Consider the following 23402-nt stretch of genomic DNA (forward strand, 5'->3'; position numbering starts at 1 on the left):
ACCACTCTCGAGCTTTTTTGTTTCATACTTTTGAAAACCAAGCTTTCAAAGTTACCAGATTATGTCCGACTTCTACTGACTCTGTCCAGTGTGCGTCGTTGCTTGGGCAGAAATTGGACTCGCTGGAGAAAAAAGTCGCTCGGATCTTGAGTCGCGACTCTTGAAAACAATGACAAGAAAAAATACTCATGATTCAATCGGATTTTTGCTTGAATCAATAGGAAATCCGCTTAGATTAAGAGGCTTGGTTCTTGATCGAGGCAAAAATCCGATTGAATCAAGAGTATTTTTTCTTGTCAATGTTTTTTAAGAGTCTGGACTCTAGATCCAAGCTACTTTTTTTTCCAGTGCTTGATGGGAGAAATCGAAATTCTCAATAAAGTACGGAAATTAGAGATTTTTTGGTAGCCCAAATTATTCCGCGGTCCCTCACCTAAACACTCAACCCTCTCCCCCCCCCCTCTCCCCACCTCAACTCTCGAAAAACGAATGATAATAATCAAGATTTCTTTTCTTAAAAATCATCGAAAGATGGTCACCAATTTTCCAAGTGCTGCATAAAAATCTCAGAAACCTACTGGATCGTATATTGTCTTTCTCTTGCGAAATACATCACTGGAAGAAAGAACACAATGGATCTGGAGTCCATACTCTTAAAAACATCGACAAGAAAAAGTACTCTTGATTCAATCAGAATCTAGCTTAAATCAAGAACCAAGCCTCTTACTTTAAGCGGATTTCGGTTTGATTCAAGCAAAAATCCGATTAAATCAAGAGTATATTTTCTTGTCAATGTTTTCAAGAGTCTGGACTCTAGATCCAATGTGTTTTTTTTCCAGTGATCGTTCATGGGATCGGTTATGTTAGCTTCAGCGATTAGTCTGCTCCCGATCTCTACACTCCAGTGGCGAGGCGTCGATTATCGATATTTCTCCATTTGAAGCTATGGTAAAGAATCGATTATTGAGGCGTTCGTTGCGAACACCCTGTTTATCGATCATTTTCCATAGGTTTAAATGGCAGATCAATTGATATTACGCAAAGCACGCCACGCCACTGCGCACTCTTATCTTCTCCCCACCTGAGCAAGTCAGTTTTCCTAATTTTCTGAGCAAAACAGAGCCTTTTTCCCCTCGAAGTTTTTGGCACCGTCGATAGAATTTCTCCGCAGGAATAATGAAGAGGATTACGTAACGAAGGTTCCTGGTAAAATCTTTGCTCTCTCCTCACTACACCATTGCTCGAAACTGTCTCCTCGTTAATTTGTTCGGCCATTTATATCTTTCTCGTTGTCTATTCTAAGGTTATGTCCCTTAACAGAGTGTCTAGCGACCGGAAAAACCGGGACATGTCAGGGAAATTTTTTTTTGTATGTCAGGAAAATCAGGGAAAACGTCAGGGAAATCGGAAAACACGATTTTTTTCGGAAAGTGTTTCGCGAATTTTACTCCAGCGGAAATTTCTATCAAATTTTTACCCGAATTTCTGATGATGTCTTATAAATTTTAAAAATGATGCAAAAATATCTCATAAGTTAAGGCACTATCTATGTTACTCTATTTGTTACATATATTCCTAAAACATGGACACATTCTCACTTACATATATTCAGTCCAACCGTGTCGCAATATTAGGAATATTTTTCCTATAGGGGATTTTAGGTTCTCTTTCTAGTTTCTTGACCGTTTTTGTTGGGGAAATCAAAGAAATGTCAGAGAAGTTTTTTTTTTCTTTTTTTCTGTGAAAATTGCTAGACACCCTGATGCTTAGTTTGATTGTTCGTAGTCTCCATTTATTTTATGCCAAGGAAAAACCTAACAATTTTTTTATTTTCTTTTTTCTAGAATGGCGTCGTGTGTGCTGTAAGCTGCTAATTGGTATGTATATCATGTCTGAACTCTTTATACGAAATTTAAAAGATAGAATGTAACTGTCGCAGGCAAATAGTAAAATCGGCCACTTTTTCAAATGCCTCAGCAAATGGTTAAATATTCTAACTGAGATTGAAATTCCGATTCTTTTCCTAATTTTAGACAAAACATTTAATCGTTCCCGTAAGAATAAATTCTCAGTAAAAATTTGCATCACGCAATAGTATTTTAAATGATTTTTAGCTCCTGAGCAGACACTTATATCTTGAAAAATTTGCAGCATGTCATGTGACAGAATTTTTAGAATTTCAACATTTAAAAATATGAGAAAGCAAATGAAGAGGAATAGACAAAAAGAGTTCGTAGGTTTGATGAGTTATTTTTCCTAAAATATTGAGAACTCGTGAGCTCTCCGCCGTAAATTCACAAAATTTTGTGACCGTCAGAATTTAACTATATTCCTAGGCATTTGACAAAATGCCTGATTTTACTATTTGCCTGCGACCTAAACATATCTGGAACTCGCCGCGCCGGATCACATTTTCTTCCCGTATTGGGGATTTTATAGTTTTTCAAACTCCGAAGTAGGTATGTGGTAATCACGTGAAATGCAATGAAAAACTTAGCTTTTCGCCCATCTCAAGTTACTGACGATTATGAATAATATGCTCGCATCTATAGAAGACTCTTTTATTTTCCACTATTTTAAGATGGACATTTTGTGAACTTCATGATCTGATTCAAAAATTGGAAATGGAAAATTCGCGTTCGTGTCGCGATGTTCAGGTGAGGAACGCGTAATTTTTCACCGAATGATGAAAATTGCATGGTTTCTCACATCTTCACACGCGGAATCAACTAAGCAACTATTCGAGCACCGGAGTAGGTATGTGGTTTCACACGAAATTGAAGGGGGATTATAGATACTCGCCTATCATACAGGGTGTCTCACGAAAAAGGAGCCACCTGGAATATCTGGCGAACGGGTTGGAATTTCGAAAAACGGTAAAAGACGTGTTCGTTTATATCGCGGGGGACACCTTTTGACGTATTTTAAATTTTCCCTAACTGCGGGAGGGGCGCAAGGCGGGGGTGCTCCTCCCGTAAATCGAACTTTTCATAAGGCACTTCGATATTTTTATTTCAGAAATCGATTCTACGCAAAAAAACAAGTCACCCTGTCCAAACCGGATGTAAATCGGACAATTTTTCAGCGATTGGCAGAGGATAAAACATTTTTTTAATGCTCTTTTCAAAAAATCCCCACGCCGCACTATGGTTTGAGAGCGCCAAATCGTGGCCAAAAATCCGATTTTTGAAAGTGCCAAAATCTGGCAACCTAGCATGCAGCCCTTATCTACATCACTTGGCAAATGTGAAATGACCTATCGAATTTTTTTAAAGTGTTCTTAAGATCAGATATATGGTGGCCAACTTCACATACTCTGATGAGGTAAATGAAAAAATGTGAGAATTCGAGGTGAACATCACCACATATTACCTTGTGCTGTTATGTTGAAAGTCGGCATGGATCCTCGATCAAATATGGAACAGAATGCTCAAAGGGAGCACTTTTTGATAGTTTAATCGTTTTTAGTATTAATGATTAATTTTATGACCACCACGAGACTTCAAAGTGTTGTCCTAATTTAGCCAAAAAATGGCCTTCACCTTAACTTTTAGTTATCACTAACAGCAGCTAACACGCTCTTATCGGTACAGGAATGTAGCTCATATGTTCCTCTAACAGGATATTATTGTTTTTTTTTGCGTACTTTTGCGTCTGGGGCCTTTTTTGGTCCTTTCAGTGCAGCGCTTTCGTGATTTTCTGAGTAATCCGATTTCGCTATGCAACAAGATGAGAGAGATGAGGCAAGGTCAAAGTTGGACATGGGGCGAATCTTATGTAATTTTGGCTGCTGAATCCAAAAATGATGCCCATTTTCTTCCAGCAGTTGCCAGTTTTCCGGAAAATTGGATTTTTTGGCGAGAAAACACATTTTCAAGCGAAATTATATTTTCTCTAGAGAAATGATGACAACTGGATAAAACGAAGGTCATTTTTACATTCTTGAGCTTTTACATGTATACACATTTACCAACTCGCCTTCTTGTGGTGTAATGGTTGTAGTGCGAGCCCTATGATCAGGAGATCCTGAGTTTGACTCCCGCCGAGGAAACTCGCGCTTGATGATCGCAAGCCATATTACTGGGAGATTGCTAGGGAAGGACTGATCGGGAAAGGAATTCAAGCACGGATATTAGATCTCAGTAGCAATTGTAGTTCCGCTTTCTTGTATTTATTTTATAAAATAGTTCAAGTTTATCACTCCACCTAAAATCTTTATAATAACATTTGTAACCATAAAAATTAGCGCAAAATGGTTGAACTGCTTCCAAGAAATATAAAAATGTCAAGGCTGTTATTTTTTAGATATTTTAAAGTATGCCCCAAAACTTTTCGTAGCAAGGTCTGACGATCAAAGAGTTCGATATTTTTTTTTAAAAAAAATGCCAGAAATGAACATGTTTGGGGGGACGTTTCTGTTGAGGGAGATGGCACTCTATACCTTGGCCTTTACCTTCCCCCCACTCCTCTTCTCTGCTTCCCTGTAGGTATGCATCTAAATGTCTTGTCAACACGAATACCACCGTACTGAGTGTGTATATTATGCTCAAGTCAGGACTAATAAACAAAAAAATAAATTGGTGAATTTAGCCAATTACGATAAATCCTTATCTTTTTCTGGGAAAAATACTCATTTTTAAGCCTTTTGCTCTGGTAAACGCGGCATTTGTGCAAAAATGAGCCAGCAAAGTGTAGTCTGGCGACGTTCAAACGACCAAACTAGTCTCTTGCAGAGGGGATGGATAGGTGCAGATAGGTGCTTTTTTTTTGGATGAACCAGAACTTTTAGTTCCTTGGTGTAAAAGATAATGCATTTATAAGGCTCACATCGGAGTCGGCTGCTTAATCTTATATGACTGAAATAAATGTTAGTTCTGCCTGAAAATCTTTTGGAGCCTGGCAAGTTTTAGTGAACGTTTAGTTAACTGTTAGTTTGTAGACGCTGAGAGAACCTTCAAATACTGGCTGTACATCCAGCTTTATCGGGAGGGTAGTTTAGTTGCGTGACCCAACTGAACGCTTAGAACACCTTTAAATCTGGCGATACTTCCCGCTTTGCCGAGAGGCTAGTTTAGTTGCGTGACCCAACCGAACGTTTAGAACGCCTTCAAATCTGGCGATACTTCCCGTTTTGCCGAGAGGTTAGTTTAGTTGCGTGACCCAACCGAACGTTTAGAACGCCTTCACATCTGGCGATACCTCCCGCTTTGCCGGGAGGTTAGTTAAGTTGCGTGACCCAACCGAACTCTTCGAACGCCTTCAAATCTGGCGATACATCCCGCTTTGCCGGGAGGTTAGTTCAGTTGCATGACCCAACCGACCGCAGCCGGGAGGTTAGTTTAGTTGCGTGACCCAACCGAACGCTTAGAACGCCTTCAAATCTGGCTATACTTCTCGTTTCCCCGGGAGGTTAGTTTAGTTGCGTGACCTAACTGAACGCAACACATTGTTAGTTTACTAATTTCACTGCACGCAGCAAGCTGATACCATCAAAAGAAGCATTACAAACAGTGTTTTCTTTTTCTTCTTTACCTTTTAATTTTTGCATTTTTCATGCGTCACAGATAGAAAGTAAATATTTCGGCAATTAGTAAACATGCAGTATGTTTGTATGTATTCAGTATGTTACTCAACCATGCCTAACATATGCCTGTATAACCTATTGAATGCAACAATTTCAAAGTATTTTAACCTTAAAATGCATAAAACTGGGTGATTTTTAGGCAGAAATTGAAGGAAGATTAGTGCCACAAGTGCCTCGAAATGCGCTCAAATAGAGTTAAAATTTCAAAGGTTTCGGGGGAGGCCCCCCGGACCCCCCATTGAGCTAGGAGATATTCCATACCCCCCAGTGGTGGGGGGCCAGGCCCCCCCCCCCAGCAAAATGACCCAGTTACGCCTATGCCAAACTGTCATTTAATATGGCATCCAAATCAGAGCTAGAATTTTTTTTAAAATTTCAAGTTTAACGGGTCTGCCGCCATCTTGGATTTGAGAATTTTGTAACTCTGAGGTCAAATTTGAATTTAGCGACCCAAAAAATCATTGGTACCCTAAGTTTCATTTTAATCTGACCATTTCCTCATATATGGCCACAATTCGGCGCTCCCAGACCATAGTGCGCCGAAGGGGATTGCCGTATCAAACCAAACTCTCCGCCAATAAAACTCTTAAGCAGTGCCCTTTCGATAAAAAAAGAACGAAATCTGTTGCACCCGAAAACTGGAGCACGCGGAGCCCTTTTCTTCAACATTAAGATGCGTTTTACCGAACATTTCCGAGGGGCGCTCATCGGGAGGGAGTAGTAAGTTTTGGACACGAATCAGCATTCTTTATTCTGAAGCATAAGAAACCAAATCCATGGAGAAACTGCGAAATAGAAAAATAAATGGATTACCTTCTTTCAGGTGGGTTTCAATAATTTTGAGCCGGACCTTGAAGTTCTTAAGAACGCTATTTTTCCGCGGTGCGTGACAATTTTCTAGAGTTGGTTTTGAATGACCGTTGAAGAATAAACGGGAAGTTTAAACTTCTCCTTTTTGAAAATAAATGTTCTGATGAGTAACAACTGATTTTAAGCATTCATGAAAACATCAGGTGCGGCTTAAATCATTGACACGCACCTGAAAGAAGGTAATCCATTTATTTTTCTATTTAGCTGTTTCTCCATGGATTTGGTTTCTTTTGCTTCAAAATAAAGAATGCTGATTCGTGTCTAAAACTTGCTACTCCCTCCCGATGAGCGCCCCTCGGAAATGTTCGGTAAAACTCATCTTAATGTCGAAGAAAAGGGCTCCGCGTGCTCCAGTTTTCGAGTACAGCGGATTTTTTTTCTTTTTTTTTATCGAAAGGGCACTGCTTAAGAGATTTTTTGGCGGAGAGTTCGGTTTGATACAGCAATCCCATCCGGCGTGGGGATTTTTTGAAAAGAGCATTAGAAAAATGTTTCAACCTCTGCCAATCGTTGAAAAATTGTCCGATTTACATCCGGTTTGGACAGGGTAGCTTGTTTTTTGCGTAGAATCGATTTCTGAAATAAAAATATCGGAGTGCCATTTGAAAAGTTCGATTTACGGGAGGGGCACCCGCCCCGCGCCCCTCCCGCAGTTGGAGGAAATTTAAAATACGTCAAAAGGTGTCCCCCGCGATATAAACGAACACGTCTTTTACCGTTTTTCGAAGTTTCATCCCGTTCGCCAGATATTCCAGGTGGCTCCTTTCTCGTGAGACACCCTGTATAAAGTATGTTACTTACGTTCATTAATATTTTACTTGGATCGATAGAGAAGTCGCGTATTTTCCACGACAATGCGATGAAAATTTTGTAATCTGTGTAATCTGAATGAAAACTGTTGGAAAATTAGCGTTTTTGTCGCGATACTGCGAAGAATAATAGGTAATTTGCTTTGATTTTCAAAACCGCTGGATAGGCTCCGTATTCGCCGTGATTTTACGGTGAATATCGCGTGATTTTTCATTTTTTCAAAATTTCGCCGTGCAAATAAATTACCTCGCGCTATTTTGAGATGAAAAGAGAATACTTAATGTCCCCTTTTTGTTGGTAATACACCAGAAATGTAGCGTATCTATTGCGATATTGAGATGAAGATTTTGTGGTTTCTCACTTCTTCTCACGTGGATTCAACCGAGCAATTATTCAAACTCGTGAGTAGGTATGTGGTATCACACGAAACAGAAGGACATTCTTACACGGTGCTCCTAAAAGGGGTCTGGTTTAATTCGAAGTTGGTCGTGACGTAAAAATTTGAGCTGGAATGTCAAGAGGAGCACTACCAGATACTAAAAACCACAATTTCGCAATTGGTTGTTGGAGCTCCTAGAGAAATAATCGCGATTTTATGGTTGTTTTAGACTCATGTAGGGCAACTAAATCCCCCCCCCCCCCTGCCCCATTTCATTTTGGATTGATCTGCATTTTCAGTATGTTATTCTTTGTTGTAAAGTACGACTTCCCTAAGAAAATTTTCATGACCGAGAAATTTTTTTTGCTCCCCTTACAATGTTGCAAAGTTTCAAACTTTAAAATTACGGATTTTGCGAAAAAAATTGTGACACTGTCCCCCTGCTTCTTGGATCAATCTGAATTTTTATTCTGTTATTCTCCGATATGAGGTTAAAATGTCCTGAAATTTTCATGGCTGACAAATATTTTTTCCTCTCGTTGCAACGTTGCCAAGTTTTCAAATCGAAAATTTTGGGTTTGGAGGTAACACGTTGAGTGTGGTGGCAGACGCTTCCATTTCTTAATCTCTTCCGGAAGTTCCAAAAGATTTCATCCTATATTTCTTTTGTCATTTTGATGATTTATTTTTAATTTTAAAATTCTATTCTAATTATGGGGCTTAACCACATTAAAACTCATGATAAGAACCGTCGTTCTACATGTCTCCTTTGTTTGAGGAGAGGGGGTAAATTTTTAAAAATAACCGAGGCTTTACAAATTCAACTTTAAACGTTGATACCCAAATACAATCTTGAAAACTATTGTTAACCGTGTGCAAAATGTAGGTTTTACATCAGTAGCGGTTAGTATGTATGTATGAGCCGCTTTTACGGCGCGCTAGGGCGCTCTGCGACGCCTATTCTCCACAGGAATCTGTCATGGTAGAGATCCTCCGGAAGGTGGCATCTCTCCATCTCTTCATGGATGCCCTCTACCCACCGTTTGGCTGGACGCCCTCTCCGTCGCCTACCTGGGGGGACCCACTCCAACACCTTCTTCGGCAACCTGGTATCAGCCATTCTCTGCACATGCCCATACCATACCAATTGCTTGGTCATGATATCGTGCACAATCGTCCCCTCAACGTCCATTATCTCTCGGACACGTTCATTCCTGACACGTTCTCTCCTCGAGATTCCAGCCGATCGTCGCCAGAAATCCATCTCGGTCGCCTTGAGCATTTCTTGGGTCCGCTTCTTCAACTGCCACACTTCACTGCCATAGGTGATAATAGGCTTGACAACCGAGTTATAAATCCTCTTCTTGTTGTCTTGGAAATCCTTTGGTCCCAAAGGATCCCATTAAGCATGGCGATGGCTTTCCTTCCTAGAAGATTACGGTCCCGAATGGCCTGATCCAGCTTCCCATCCGAAGTCAAGTAGCGGTTAGTCAATTGTTAATAAACTTGATTTGTCATTGTTCGTATTAAAAAAAAATTCTTGAAGTCAGGATAATACTGGCCAGAATTCGTGTGAGTGCCCCTTATGTGGGCTTCAAAAGCCTGTGATCGAAAATTTACTATTCTCGTTAAATAGCGTAACACCTAAATTTTTTTCTGTGACCCCGAAGCAGAAACGTAGAAGGCAAACGTCAGGCGAAGTGACCCCCCAAAAAAGCGCTGAGAAACGCTGTTCTGATTGTTTCACCAAATTAAAAGCTGGTTTAAAATATGACTTTAGTAAAACTGCATTGTTAATTAACATTTCTGACATTATCGATGTCTCGTTAGATTCATAAATGAAACAGCAAGTAAGTGCCGCTTTAGTCTGAAAAGTTCCAAAGGAAAAAGGGATAGAATTAGTCGCTAAGAAAACTGAATCGGTAGAACTCACCCAATCTCATGGCGAGCCATTGAAAATCAGAGTTCACGCACGGAGTAAGTCAAAAGACTCTTAATATCCGCAGAGAATTTGGCTCAAATAAAAACTCGTTACAATCTTAGTGACCGAACAACTTTTGGCATTGCCAATGTCATTAGAGTTGCTATAAAAAACAGGAGATCAATCGCAACAAATGCACGAAATACCTTTAAAATACCATGAAGCAGATAGGTTTTTTAAATTTGTGAAAGTCAAGTCTGTGAAAGAAAAAAAAACAAAGAACAACCCCAATCTGTTGAAACAGTAGTTTTTTGTAGTGACCTTGGAGGATTTATTCAATATGTTCATAATAAGCGTGGTGTTCTAAATGTAAACCTTAAAGCTCGGCATTGACGGAGGTAGAGGATTTTCTGTAAGTTTATCCATTTTATCCGATGCTGATGAGGATGTAAATAGTTCGAAAAGCAAAGAAAGTACCAGAAAAAAATATGAAGATGGATCCAAATGGGAAAGTGATTAGAGGCTGGGATAAAAAACTTATTTATATTAGGTAGTACCCCGCATGTCCAGGAAAATTACCGAAATATATATATCTTATGGGGAAAATTAGGAATTAATAACTTTACCAGCACTATCGCTACTGATCTCAAATTAGCAAACATTCTAGTGGGTATCATGACCCACTCCAGTGCTCACCCATGTTCCTGGTGTGAAGCTGGGAAGACAAAATTGGACGAGGCAGGGACGTACAGAACGATAGGCTCATGTAACAAAAATTACTTAGAGTGGGTAGCAGCAAGATCTAATTGGAAAAAAGCTGAAAAATTTTAAAATTGTGTCCCTCCTCCATTATTTAAAACTAATGAAGGCAAACTATTCTTGGATCTTATACCTCCTCCTGAACTCCATCTCTTATTGGGCGTAGTTAACGCACTTCATGATAATATGCATTAAAAGTATGACAAAGATGCTGAAAAATGGGCCAACTCTTGTCATGTAAAGCGTCGAATGACGCATGGCTCCTCAGCATTTGATCGAAACTCTTGCGATACGTTACCCAAGAAAATTGATATTTTGCGGAGGGATTCATTGGGGTGTAACAAAAATTAATTATGGTGGGTGGGTAGCAGCAGGATCTAATTGGAAAAAAGCTAAAATTATTGAAAATTGTGTCCATTCACCATTATTTAAAACCAACGAGAGCAAACTATTCTTGGATCTTATACCTCCTCCTGAACTCCATCTCTTATTGGGCGTAGTTAACACACTTCATGATAATATGCATAAAGAGTATAGTCAAATGACTTATGGCTCCTCAGCATTTGATCGAAACTCTTGCAATGCATTACCCAAGAAAATTGATATTTTGCGGAGGGATTCATTGGGGTGTCTAAAATATGTCGATACATATAACAATTTCAAAGCTGTTGTGGATGCTCGTTTTAAAGTAAAGTTGGAGGCGAATTGTGCCCAGAACATTCGAAATTTTAAAGAACGTTAACTGAGTTTAGAAAATTCCCGTCACGCCAAAAGTGCATTGTGTATTTTTTCATGTTTCTGACTTTTGTATAAACTCTTCACGTGGTTTAGGCTTCTTTAGTGAACAGGCCATGGAGTCTGTTCATTCTGATTTTAGCAAGACTTGGGAGAAATTTAAAGTTTTTGAAAAAAATCAAATTATAGTTCTTCACCCTTACGATCCGTCTGTGCGTACAACTCCTCCCTGGTAAAAAAAAACCTCTTGGTTCAAGAGTGCAGTTTCTTGTCGCCGGATTTAAGAGTCTGGACTCTTGTTTCAATGCAATATCCGCTTGAATCAATGCAAAATCCGCTTGAAACAAGAGTTCGAGACTCTTAAATCCGGCTACAAGGAACTGCACTCTTAAGTCAATGCATCGCGGCATTGGTCCAAGAGGTTTTTTTTTACCAGTGCTCTCACTTCTAAAATTCGGAAATGGAAAGTAGTAATTTTCCACCTTTCTTCAAAATAATTTGGTTAGTTTTTAAAGTTTTTGATGGAACACTTCGAGTGTCTAAGTAATTGTTTTAAAATAAATAATCGTGTAAAATTGTATGAAAACTTGGCAGCTCTAAAGTTTGCAGTTTGACGATGGATATGATAGTGTTTCTCTCTCTCTCTCTCCCCCCCTCTCTCTCTCCCCCTCTCTCCCTCCCCCCATCATCGGCAACTTGCGATGATGACGAGAAGATACTCTTACTTTCCGTAATCCTCCAGGTTTTTCCAGTCTCTTTACTAGTTCATTGTGACTTGGACGCTGCGCAATTCAGTCGACTACTAGGAGCCTCGTGAAGTATTATTGTCCTTTAGATCCTGTTCTTGTGCCGATCAAAGGACGATAATCCGAATTCAACCGAAAAGATTTTAAAAAGATCGTGTACATTTGTAGAAAATATTTTCTTCATGTCGGAATTTTGAAACAGCCACCAATTCCGATATTCCACGGCAAGTGGTCCGAAATCCCCGAAATAAATAAATTTATTAGTTCGTACACCGGTGCACCAGGCCTTAAAATTTTAGAAACTTTTAATTGTTTTCCCGTACAAGTTTTTGGAGAGAGACTTAAGTTTTTTGAGCACGTGCACCGTATAAAACAGCGAACGCAGTCCTAATGATAAAACCCGACGTAGTGCGTCTTAACGCGCGAGGTCTCTCAACCATTTGGAGAGTTATGGAAATGAGCTTATCTTAAATTTATCTAGTGTTCAATTTTTTCTATGAAAAATGGAGCTGCCAGCATTCCCCCTTTTTTTAAAATTGTAAATTCGTGATTTTTAAGTTTTTGCTCAGAAACCTGTAAGATATACGTCCATTTTCTCTCATCAAAATATTTCTTTCTTGCGAATGAAGCGTCCTGGATTTGGGTCCTCGATTTCCTCCTCGGGCGTAAGACGAGTTCCGAATCTTTAATTCTGATTTTTTTGGTAAAATAACATATATTTATTATTCATCTTTAAGTAGTCGGGTTTTAGTTTTCCTTGCATTAATAAATTGTTAGGGTTTTTCTCAAGGTTAGGGGTCCTGGATTCGGGTCCACGATCCCTCTGCGGTCGGAAGACGAGTTTCGGACTCTCAATTGGGTTTCTGTTTTGCCAGATAAGGGCAGAATTTGCCACTCCTTCTTTTTAATCCTAGAAGAAATAATTTTTCGTTTTCACTTGTTTGAAGCATAGCCGGTTTCAAACTCAATTTCTATCTTAATTTTCTTAATATTGTATTTAGCGTGTACCACTCTGGAAAACCAGAGTTGTTTCATTTCTGAGTGTCCCATTTTCTTTAATGCAGTAGTAATTTTGAAATGGTTGGGGGGGGGGGGAGGTGAAGGTTTGCAGACTTAGCGCAAGGCACATAGCGTGCACTCTGCAAACTTTTTGTCAACCAAACCCTTCAAAGCATCGCTTCCTCCTCTTTCCATACAGCCATCTGCTTCCGAGATCCAGGAAGTAAGTTTCCTCTTATTAATTTTACATTGTTGATAGATACGTTGCCGTATCACAAGAAAAGTTTTAGCTAGTTTTTCGAGTGCATATGCATTTAGCGTATCATATTATATTCGAATGGACGCTGCTAAATCGGATAGAAAAAAAAAAAAAAGACAGCATTCGCAATTGCAGCCAGATACAGTTTAGGTACATTCATCCGGAATAAAAATAGTGAAACGGCAGCAAGGCAATCTCACAGTTTTGAAGGGACAAATTAGTGAAACATTTCGTAAAATTGCTAATAAGTAAATAAAATTCTGCAAGGTATCCCGCCCAAACGCCATCATTTTATGGTCAAATCCATAATTTTGTAGTTCAAAACATGGCTCGGCAACGTCAAAACGGGTGTAAAAAAATCTTCCGACCATGAAAATTTCAGGGAATTTGCTACTTATGTGGGAGAATAACATACTAAAAATTCGGATTAATTCACTAAGACATGGGCCCATGTCATCATGTTACCTCCGAACTCGCAATTTTCGAGTTGAAAACTTGGCAACGTTGCAACGAGAGGAAATAATATTTTTCGGCCATGAAAATTTCAGGAAAATTTAATCTCATATTGGAGAATATCATGCTACAAATTCGGACGGATCCAAGAAGCAGGGGGCCAGTGTCACAAGTTTTTTTCGCAAAATCCATTATTTTGGAGTTAGAAACTTTGCAACGTTGTAACGGGAGAAAAAAAAATTTCACGGTCATGAACATTTCAGGAAAGTCGTACTTTATACGATAGAATAACATACTAAAAAATTTAGATCAATCCAAGAAGAAATGGGGCAGGGGGGAATTTAGTTGCCCTACATGAGCCTGAAACAACCATAAAATCGCGATTATTTCACCGGGAGCTCCAACAACCAATTGCGAAATTGTGGTTCTTAGTATCTGGTAGTCAGAGACAAGAGACCCTCCACTACTGGCCTCCTAGCGACAGGTGGAAGCTTTTACTTTCGGGGTTTCAACAATTCCTTATGGACAATTATTAGGGAGCAACAGTCATCACCCTAGTTTCGGCTGTTGACTTACCTACATGGTCGATGATGAGCCTCGGATGACGTCATGAGCTAAACAATTCTCCCAAACGTCGGCCATTTTCGGCTTGTTTGCAAAACGAAACTGCCAACACGTTGTTGAACATCAACCATGTAGGTAAGTCAACAGTAGAATGCTGAAGTCCCGAAAGTAAAAGCTTCCACCATGGCCAAGATACTAGTGGAGGGGAGGGTCTCTTGTCTCTGCTGGTAGTGCTCCTCTTGACATTCCAGCTCAAACTTTTAAGTCACGACCAACTTCGAGTTAAAACCCTTTCAGGAGCACCGTGTAAGAATGTCCTTCTGTTTCGTGTGATACCACATACCTACTCACGAGTTTGAATAGTTGCTCGGTTGAATCCGCGTGAGAAGAAGTGAGAAACCACACAATTTTCATCTCAATATCGCAAGAGATACGCTAAATTTCTGGTGGATTACCAAAAACAAGGAGGTATTAAGTATACTCTTTTCATCTCAAAATAGCGCAAGATAATTTATTTGCACGCCGAATTTTTGAAAAAATTAAAAATTACGCGATATGAAAAAAATGTCTCGGTCATGAAAATTTTATAGGGAAATCGTACTTTCCAACAGAGAATAACATACTAACAATTCAGATCAATCCATGAAGAAATGGGACGGGGGGGGATTCAGTAGCCCTACATGAGCCTCACTGGAAAAAAAAAAAACCACATTGTATCTAGAGTCCAGACTCTTGAAAATATCGACAAGAAAAAATACTCTCGATTCAATCAGATTTTTGCTTAAATCGAAAGGAAATCCGCTCAAATGAAGAGGCTTGGTTCTTGATTAAAGCAAAAATCCGATTGAATCAGGAATGTTTTTTCTTGTCGATGTTTTTAAGAGTCTGGACTCTAGATCCAATGTGTTTTTTCCAGTGCTATTTTCCGAAAAAAGCCTTTAAAAAAACCCGTAATATCGCGATTATTTCTCCAGGAGCTCCAACAACCGATTGCGAAATTGTTGTTTCTAGTATCTGGTAGTCCTCTTCTTGACATTTCAGCTCAAATAAAGTCAGGACCACTTTCGAGTTAAACCCCTTTCAGGAGCACCGTGTAAAGTTATGTTCCTTAACAGAGTGTCTAACGATCGGAAAAACCAGGATAAGTCAGGATTTTTTTTTTTTTTTGTGTGTGTCAGGGAACTCAAGAAACACGCCAGGGAATCCGCTCAAGTTCGGCATGTCAGACCATTTTTTTTCGCAACCGATTTTCGTGTCAGAAAATGTCAGGGAAGTCGGAAAACATTATTTTTTTGGAAAGAGTTCCGCGAATTTTACTCCAGCGGAAATTTCCATCAAAATTCTTACCCGAATTTCTGATCACATCTGTTAAATTTTAAAAATGATGGAAAAATATCTCTCATAACCTAAGGCAGCATTTATTTTGGTCCATTTACTATACATTATGTTCCTAAAACACGAACACATTCTTACTTTCATATATTCAGTCCAATCGTATCGAAATATTAGGAATATTTTCCCCTTTTGTCAGGGAATTTTAAGTTTTTTTCGCAGATTTTTGACCATTTTTGTCAGGGAAATTTGGAAAATTTCAGAGAATTTGTTTTGAAAATTGCTAGACACCCTGCTTTATTTGAGTGTTTCTAGCCTCCATTTCTTTTATGCCAAGGGAAAACCTAATAATTTTTTTTTTATTTTCATTTTTCCAGAATGCCGCTGTGTGTGGTGTCAGCTGCTAATCGGTATGTAACCATGTTTGAACTTTTTACGGAATTTTAATGATTGAGTTTAAACATACAGTAAAAGCTCGTTAAGACGAAATACGGTTAAGACGAAAATCTGCTTAAGACGATAGTTTTTTTGGTCTCTTGACACTTCCATAAGAGTCAATGTAAAAAAAAAATACGGATAAGACGAATTTTCGTAATTTTGACCCGTAACCAAAGCCGGTTAAGACGAAGAAAAATTTTCGATTTTTTCCCCTAAAATTGGATAAAAACGGCAAAAAAGAGTCAATTCTTAGGGGAAAATAGACTTAGTTTTAGTACCTTGCCCTAAAAAGAGTAGGTTGAGAGTAGATCGTGGGTATCCTCTGTTTTGCTGGATGACTGAGATGCAATCGACAGTTGACGATAAACCGATTTGCGTATTTTAAAAAAATTCCAAGTTTTATTTCGTAATGTATAACATTTTAAAAAGTGATAGATAATAATCTTTCAAAAAGTCATTCACTTAAAATAATCTTTAATTTTAGTTTGTGTGGGTTTTGAAAGCCGTCCAGATATTAAAACTGCTTCCGGATATTAAAAAACGCTTATGCCGAAAATTTTCGTCTTAAGCGGAGAGCGGTTAAGTCGAAAAGCCGCTTATGACGAAATGTTTTTCAGTCCCTTCATTTTTCGTCTTAACGAGCTTTTACTGTATCTGAAGCTCGCCGGATCAAATTTTCTTCCCGTATTGAGGATTTAATAGTTTTTCGAACTCCGGAGTAGGTATGTAGTATCACGTGAAATAAATGAAAATCTTAGCTCTTCGTCCATCTCAAGTCATTGACGATTATGAATACTATGCTTGCATCTATAGAAACTCTTCTACCTTCCACCATTTTAAGATGGACATTTGTGCACTTCATGATCCGATTCAAACATTGGAAAATTTGTGTCTGTGCCGTGATGTTCAGGTGAATAACGCCTAATGGACCACCAGACAAGGCACGAATTCAAGCATTCTGATATACATTTCTTAACCAGAATTTCACGTAAAACACGATTCGCGCAACGAAAATTACTGAAATCAACTCCTAACGAAGATACAACCGTTTTATTTTACATTGGTTTCGCGGATTTTGAACTGCCCGCTCACAAGAAACTCAAAGCTCTATACGTGAGTCAAATCGCGCACTACAACGGTTTTAGCAAGCCTCTTAATCGAGCAATGTTCATTTCCCACCATGTGTTGTCCAAACCAAAAGCAATTTGCTATAGCTGAGCCAAAGCGTCAAGATTGAGGTTGTCAGATTTTCATATCGCAAGAGACTGTTATGATAACGTTTAGCGTGCGATGTGAATCACACAGAGCATTGAGTTTTCATGAGCGGGTGGTTTTAATTCACGCATTAAGAATCATTAAATATCTTTGAAAGGAGTTGATTTCGGTAATTTTTCGTTGTGCGTATCGTGTTTTATGTGAAATTTTGGTTTAAAAACATGTATCAGAATGCTGAAATTCGTACCTTGTCTAGTGGTCCATTCCTATTATTGTTAGAGAACTGCTGAAAAAATCGCGACTTCGCCGTAATAATGCGGTGATTAGTGCGTAATTTATAGGGTTTTTTTCACTTGACGCTGAATTAATCGCGCATTTGAGGCGGGACTGATATGAATAGAGCTTAATTTTTTTTTGTAAGTAAAGCATTAGAAATAACGCGTATTTCCCGCGATATTGAGATGACAATCGCATGGTTTCCCACTTCTTCTCATGTTGAATCAACTGAGTAACTATTCCAACTCCGGAGTAGGTATGTGGTATCACGCGAAATTGAAGGGGGATCATAGATTTTCGCCTATTACATATTACTTACGTCCATTAATATTTTACTTGGATCGATAGATAAGTCGCGTATTTTCCACGATAATGAGGTGATAATTGTATGATCTCTGTGATTTGAATGAAAACTGTCGGAAAATTAGCGTTATTGTCGCGATACTGAGGTGAATAATGCGTTATTTGCTTTGATTTTCAAAATCGCTGGATAGGCTCCATATTTGCAGCGATTTCGCGTGATCGCTCATTTTTTAAAAATTCTCTAGCAAATAAATTATCTGTCGCTATTTTGAGATGAAAAGAGCGTAATATCTCTTTGTATTTGGTAATCCGCTAGAAGTATAGCGCATCTCTCGCGATATTGAGGTGAAAATTGCGTGGAATCTCACTTCTCACGTGAATTCAACCGAGCCACTATTCAAACTGAAGAGTAAGTAAGTGGTATCATACACGAATGAGAAGGGCGTCTATCTTATGTTTCCGATCTTTCTGAATATTATGCCTCCACCGATAGGAAAGACGCGTATTTTTCGCGATATTCAGGCGAATGCTCTGTGATATTCGTGATCTGAACGAACGGCTTGAAAATTCACACTTTTGCCGCGATATTGAGTCGAATAACTTGTAATTTATATTGATTTTCAAAACCGCTGAGTGATCATCGCATAATTAGTTTTCAAAAAAATTTCCAGAAAAATCACTTATTTCCCGCCATATTGAGATGAAGAGCGCGTACTTAATTTCTTTTACTTTTGGCGATGGTGTAAACACGATGGTGCCACTGGTTTTCTCCGAAGTTAACTCCCAAGCTCAAAAAAAGCTCTCAAGTTGAGGCCAAAATGGAGGGGATATCCCACGCTATCCTGAGATTCCACCCCTACATCAAAACCAACTCTCCATGCAAAGATAGGGAGCAAATACATTGACAGGGCTGCCACTTTATTTGGGGACTCTAAAACTGAAAACACGCAGCAACCGTGCTAATGTATTTGCTCCCTATCTTTGCATGGAGAGTTTGTTTTGATGTAGAGGTGGACTCTCAGGGGAGGGCGGGATATCCCCTCCATTTTGGCCTCAACTTGAGAGCTTTTTTTGAGCTTGGGAGTTAATTTCAGAGAAAACCAGTGGTACCATCGTGTTTCTCGCGAACTTTTACATAAGATTCAGCAGTCAAATCGCAAATTCCTCACACATGCAACATCTCCATTCGTAATCATTTGTTAGCTCTCGCAACTTGAGTTGAAATTGCCAACTCACATCCTACCACATTTTGTAAATACACATGCCAGCGGCTTGGTAACCTCTCCTTAATATTTCACTAAATGTGACAGAATATGACCGATTTTACTCATGGAGACTCAGTTTGAGCTCGTTATTGATGCATGCTCATTGTCCTGGTTCAGTTCATTAATCGTCACTCTTTAATATTTATCATTAATATTAATCATTAATCCTCTACAAATTAATGAATAGACTACCTGGGCTCCACGGGTTGTTCAATTTTTTTAGCTCAATAATATCGACGTATTTTTAACAATAATTTTCAGCCACTGCAGGCGCTCCAACTGTCACTCAACTTTTAATATTTTTCAAATTAATGAATTGATTTCCAGGGTTCCACGGGTTGTTCAATTTTTTCCTAGCTCAATTATATCGACGTATTTCTAACAATAATTTTCTATCAATACAAGTAATGGATCTACGAACTATTTGAATTATTTTTTTTTAGATTACATATGATTTTTAGAAGTCAAATTTATCTCAATAGCCTCTTTCAGGAGGTCGTCACTTTTCTGTAATCAGTTAGCCCCCTTTTTATTTCCGAATGGTTCAGTATATGGCATGACAGCAACATACATACTATTTGGTCCATGAAGCAATGTAACTTCGGTAACTTGATAGGTTGAGCAGGCGTGTAGTGTCCCGTTCCCTTACACCATGAGCATGGACTAACGAAAACTTGTATCGTGCTTAGCAGAAAGGAACCAAGCCACATCAGCTTTTGCCAAATATAACTGAGCAATTTAATTTCAACCAGGAGAACGTTTGTGCGGATTTTCTTGTAAATTTAAAGGAATTTGCTTCGTGCGATGTAGATAATGGGCCACTGCACAAGGTATAAATTATAAACGCCACGCAAGATTTTCTCCTCCAAATTTCACAACGAATCACGTAACGAGAATTGTGGAAATCAACTTCTGATGAAGATACGTTCAAGTTTTTACAATTAACATTGACTAAATTGCAAATATACAAATGACGCTACTTGTATAATCTAACTACCATTTCATCTGTGTTAAACATATGCGCTAATAGTGCAGGAGTTAATTGCCGAACTCCCGTTGCATGATTCGTTTTCAATGTGAGATTGAGTAGAGAATTCATGTGATGTTAATTTCTAGTTCAGGCCCTTTCTAGTGGTCCTTTCACTGAAATTTGCCCAAAAATCTACACAACCGTTTTCGTGCAAAAAATTAAATTGCCCAATTTAACTTGACAATAGCAGATGTAGCTTGGTTCCTTTCTGCTAAACGCGGTCTATATTGACGGTGTAAGTCTGCCATCGCGTAACTCGTTTGTGGTGACTGAAAATCTCCGCCTTAATGTTAATTTTTAAAGGAGAACAAATTGACATCATTCCTTGAAGTTTTCGCAGAATTTTCTTCGCTTCGAGAAGAAAAATCACGGCAGTTTTAAAGAATTGCCGTTGAGTAGTTTTCCGTTAAAAAAAAAAAAAAAAAAAAAAAAAAAAAAAAAAAAAAAAAAGTATGATAGAAAGTCTACGACGCGACGTCACAAACCGAATTTTGTGATTGCCGACTGACTACGTCGATATATACTTCCCGGCGGGACGTATATAAAAAGCTGAAGAAGGGTAGTTGTTAGAAAGTGTACAAGGAGTAAAGAGGCGTTTAGTAAGCTTTCAAAGCTAGCTTATTCGTCGCGTGCGTCTCGAAGACAGTTTGTCCTCTCCATATGGACATATTCATGTTAAAAAGAACTATGTGCGTAGGGATGGCGTGTGACATAGTTCCTTTCAGCATAAATACGTCCACATGTTCCGAATGAACGTTATAAGTTAGGGAAGAGAAATGGGCCGGAAAGCAAGCGGGAAGACACTCAGCCACCCCGAAAATAGGATGCTGATGGATGTCTGGATGGAAAGGACGAGAGGGCGAAACGTTTATGGGGGCCGTTTTATGGCGGCATGGTGCGACGATGCGACGGTCATAAATGTATTCTCAGGGTAGCGATAACGTTATTTTGTCGCTCCTCTATCTCTCGCCCCAACCTGTTGCATGCTCCGGCTGTCCTGGATGTGTGGCGCAGATCAAAGTCAAAAGACTAGGGAGTAAAAAATCTCCGACGACAAAGTTTATGTACGGGAATAATTCCAGAGTGACTAAAGGACGTCTTCATTGTCCTTTTATGAGGTCTTCTTTTGACGGGTGCCTTTGAGTTTTACAACGTGACTTAAATCAATCACATCGCACTGTTGTACCTACGTCAAGTGTCAACAAGCAAAGTGATCGGAGAATACTTGAATCGTATTTAGCAAAAAAGGAACCAGCACTATTACAGCATTGTAAAGACGTTGCCTCTTCAAAGCTATCAAAAAATCTCCCAGAATAGTAAATAGTTTTTGCTTCCCATCACAAAGTTGTTAATTTTAAAGGAAAATAATTCATTGTTTAAAGTTGAATACTGTGCATATACTAAGTATTTTTAAAAAGAAAAACAAGCGGGAAAGTTCTAATACTGTCGTATTAGAAAAGCGCTCAGGTGTTAGTCAATGTATTTAGTGAAGAAAGGAAGTATAAACTCCGTCGACTTGGCTGGGTAATGGAAATAAAACATCAGCTGATCGCAAACGAAGGTTACCAAGGAAACCGTAAACGCGTTTTTTCGTTTCCCGAAAATGATAGTCACCCTTGAGCTCATCAGGCGCGTTTTTTTAGGCCTCATTTGAGTTCAACGATCAATTTCGATAAGAATTACTCTACCGCTAAGAAATTGTCTTATGGACAAACGATCGAAACTACCTGCGCATTACGTTAAAAGCGTAAAATACGGTTTTCACAGCTTTATTTATTTTAAAACTGGACCCCCCTAAAAAGCCTACACATCGATGAGCTGGTGCGCCATTTAAACGAATTAGCACTAGTATACTAGTACTCTAGAGGCAAGTCGAAATCAAAAAGCGCTGCCTATCGGCTGAGGGCTTAAAAAGTTGCACGATTTTGAATACACTACGATCTCGCTGGTTCCTTTTTGCTAAATGCGACCCACTTTACAATGCGTCACTTAACCTTGTGTTTTTTATTTAATATTCCCGAAGTACCGAGTGAAAAGATTACGCGGTGATGTATCGCGTATTTTAGGATAGCAAAAATCTCAGATAATCCCGCTTTTAAAAAGTTTAAAGACTTGAAGAAACTTCAAACGCGCCGAAATGGCGGGAATATGATTGGACGTGATGCTTCCTTCTGTCGGCGTCAAACCACCGGAGCGTTTTAAATTCGCGGAAAAGCTGGCCTTTTTGAACTGCATTTCTCGGTTTCAGTGTTCCTTTTTTGCGTTTTTAATGTGCGCATCGTGGTCTACGCGTCACTTACCTCTGGAGAATTATATTCGCGAGTCCAAATTCGTCGATGGTTTAGTGACCCATTCAGTGGTTTGGCGTGAATTGCGATATATCGATTTTCATGCCATTTAAACCTATGGTTAAGAATCGATTATTAAGGTGATCGCTGCCAACACCCTGTTTATCGATACTTTTCCATAAGTTTAAATGACCGATCAATCAGTATATCGCAAAGCACGCCACGCTACTGGACCCATTACTTTGAAAGCGTGTCATTTGCAAACTTTTGATGGTTCAGATCAGCATCATGCATTCAGGACCTATTTTTTAATGATTTCCAAATATGATAATTTTTGACGGACTGGAGCATAAGTGATTTCAGCATTTTTTGAATAACGTCTCGAACTCGAGAAAATATATAAATCAATCAGTCACGTTTTAATTAGCTGTTTTAAGATCCACCCCAAGGGGGCTCTCAAGCTTTCTTAATCTATCATGCATTATTTTCAATTCCGTTCATAATAGAAGTGTTATCTTTTTTTGTTTCAGGTGAGTTCATCAAGATAAACTTGAGTTTCTAGCGTAGTTTTCTCAAAATTCTCAAGGTAAAGATAGACCAATTTTTATTTTGTAGCTTATTAAAATTGATTATTTTATGGCTTGCTAACCAAATTTTCTGAACATATTAATCAGAATAGGTTCAGATAGCAATACGTGAAAATTCATCACACATTGAAAACATCCGTTATCAAGAACGGGCCAGCTCCTTTGCCGGAGGCGGGCTATAGGAGAGAGGTTGTTTCTGTCGACTGGCAGGCAAAGAAAATTGCCTACCGCGTATTTGCAGGCGAATCATGAGCCAGCTTTGAATTAGGTTTTGCGTTCTCGAGAGTGAGTATGGTAAATCCTGCCGTGCCAAGGAAAAACGCCGAATGAACATTCGAGAGTTGCCAAATTACCAGAGAAAATACATAATAAATTTTACAAAATTCCAGGTAGGTCCCCGCCTACCTTTAAGTTATTCAAAATAATAAGTATAATTATTTTGTGCTTCATAACTTGCTCAATGACAAATCACCATGAGAAAACCAGAAAAATATGGGTGGCGCAATGGTGCAAAAATTCGAGTTGCGCAGTTGCTGAAATGAGAAAAACAACAATAGTAAACTCTGCTTACTAAACCCAACTTGGAAAG

The 23402-nt window shown here is 38.9% G+C and overlaps 1 protein-coding gene across 2 annotated transcripts in view; it reads left to right on the plus strand.

The window, feature by feature from the left end:
- LOC109030083 (uncharacterized) overlaps positions 1 to 23402 on the plus strand; it is a 199920-nt gene that overhangs the window by 51330 nt on the left and 125188 nt on the right. For both annotated transcript variants that reach the window (XM_072295929.1, XM_072295928.1), the window contains 2 exons: positions 1845 to 1877; positions 15789 to 15821. In XM_072295929.1, the coding sequence (XP_072152030.1) occupies positions 15790 to 15821 (32 nt within the window). In that variant the 5' untranslated portion in view covers positions 1845 to 1877; position 15789. The remainder of the gene's footprint in view (positions 1 to 1844; positions 1878 to 15788; positions 15822 to 23402) is intronic.

This window comes from Bemisia tabaci, chromosome 2 (genome assembly GCF_918797505.1).
Source record: "Bemisia tabaci chromosome 2, PGI_BMITA_v3".
NCBI lineage: Eukaryota > Metazoa > Arthropoda > Insecta > Hemiptera > Aleyrodidae > Bemisia > Bemisia tabaci.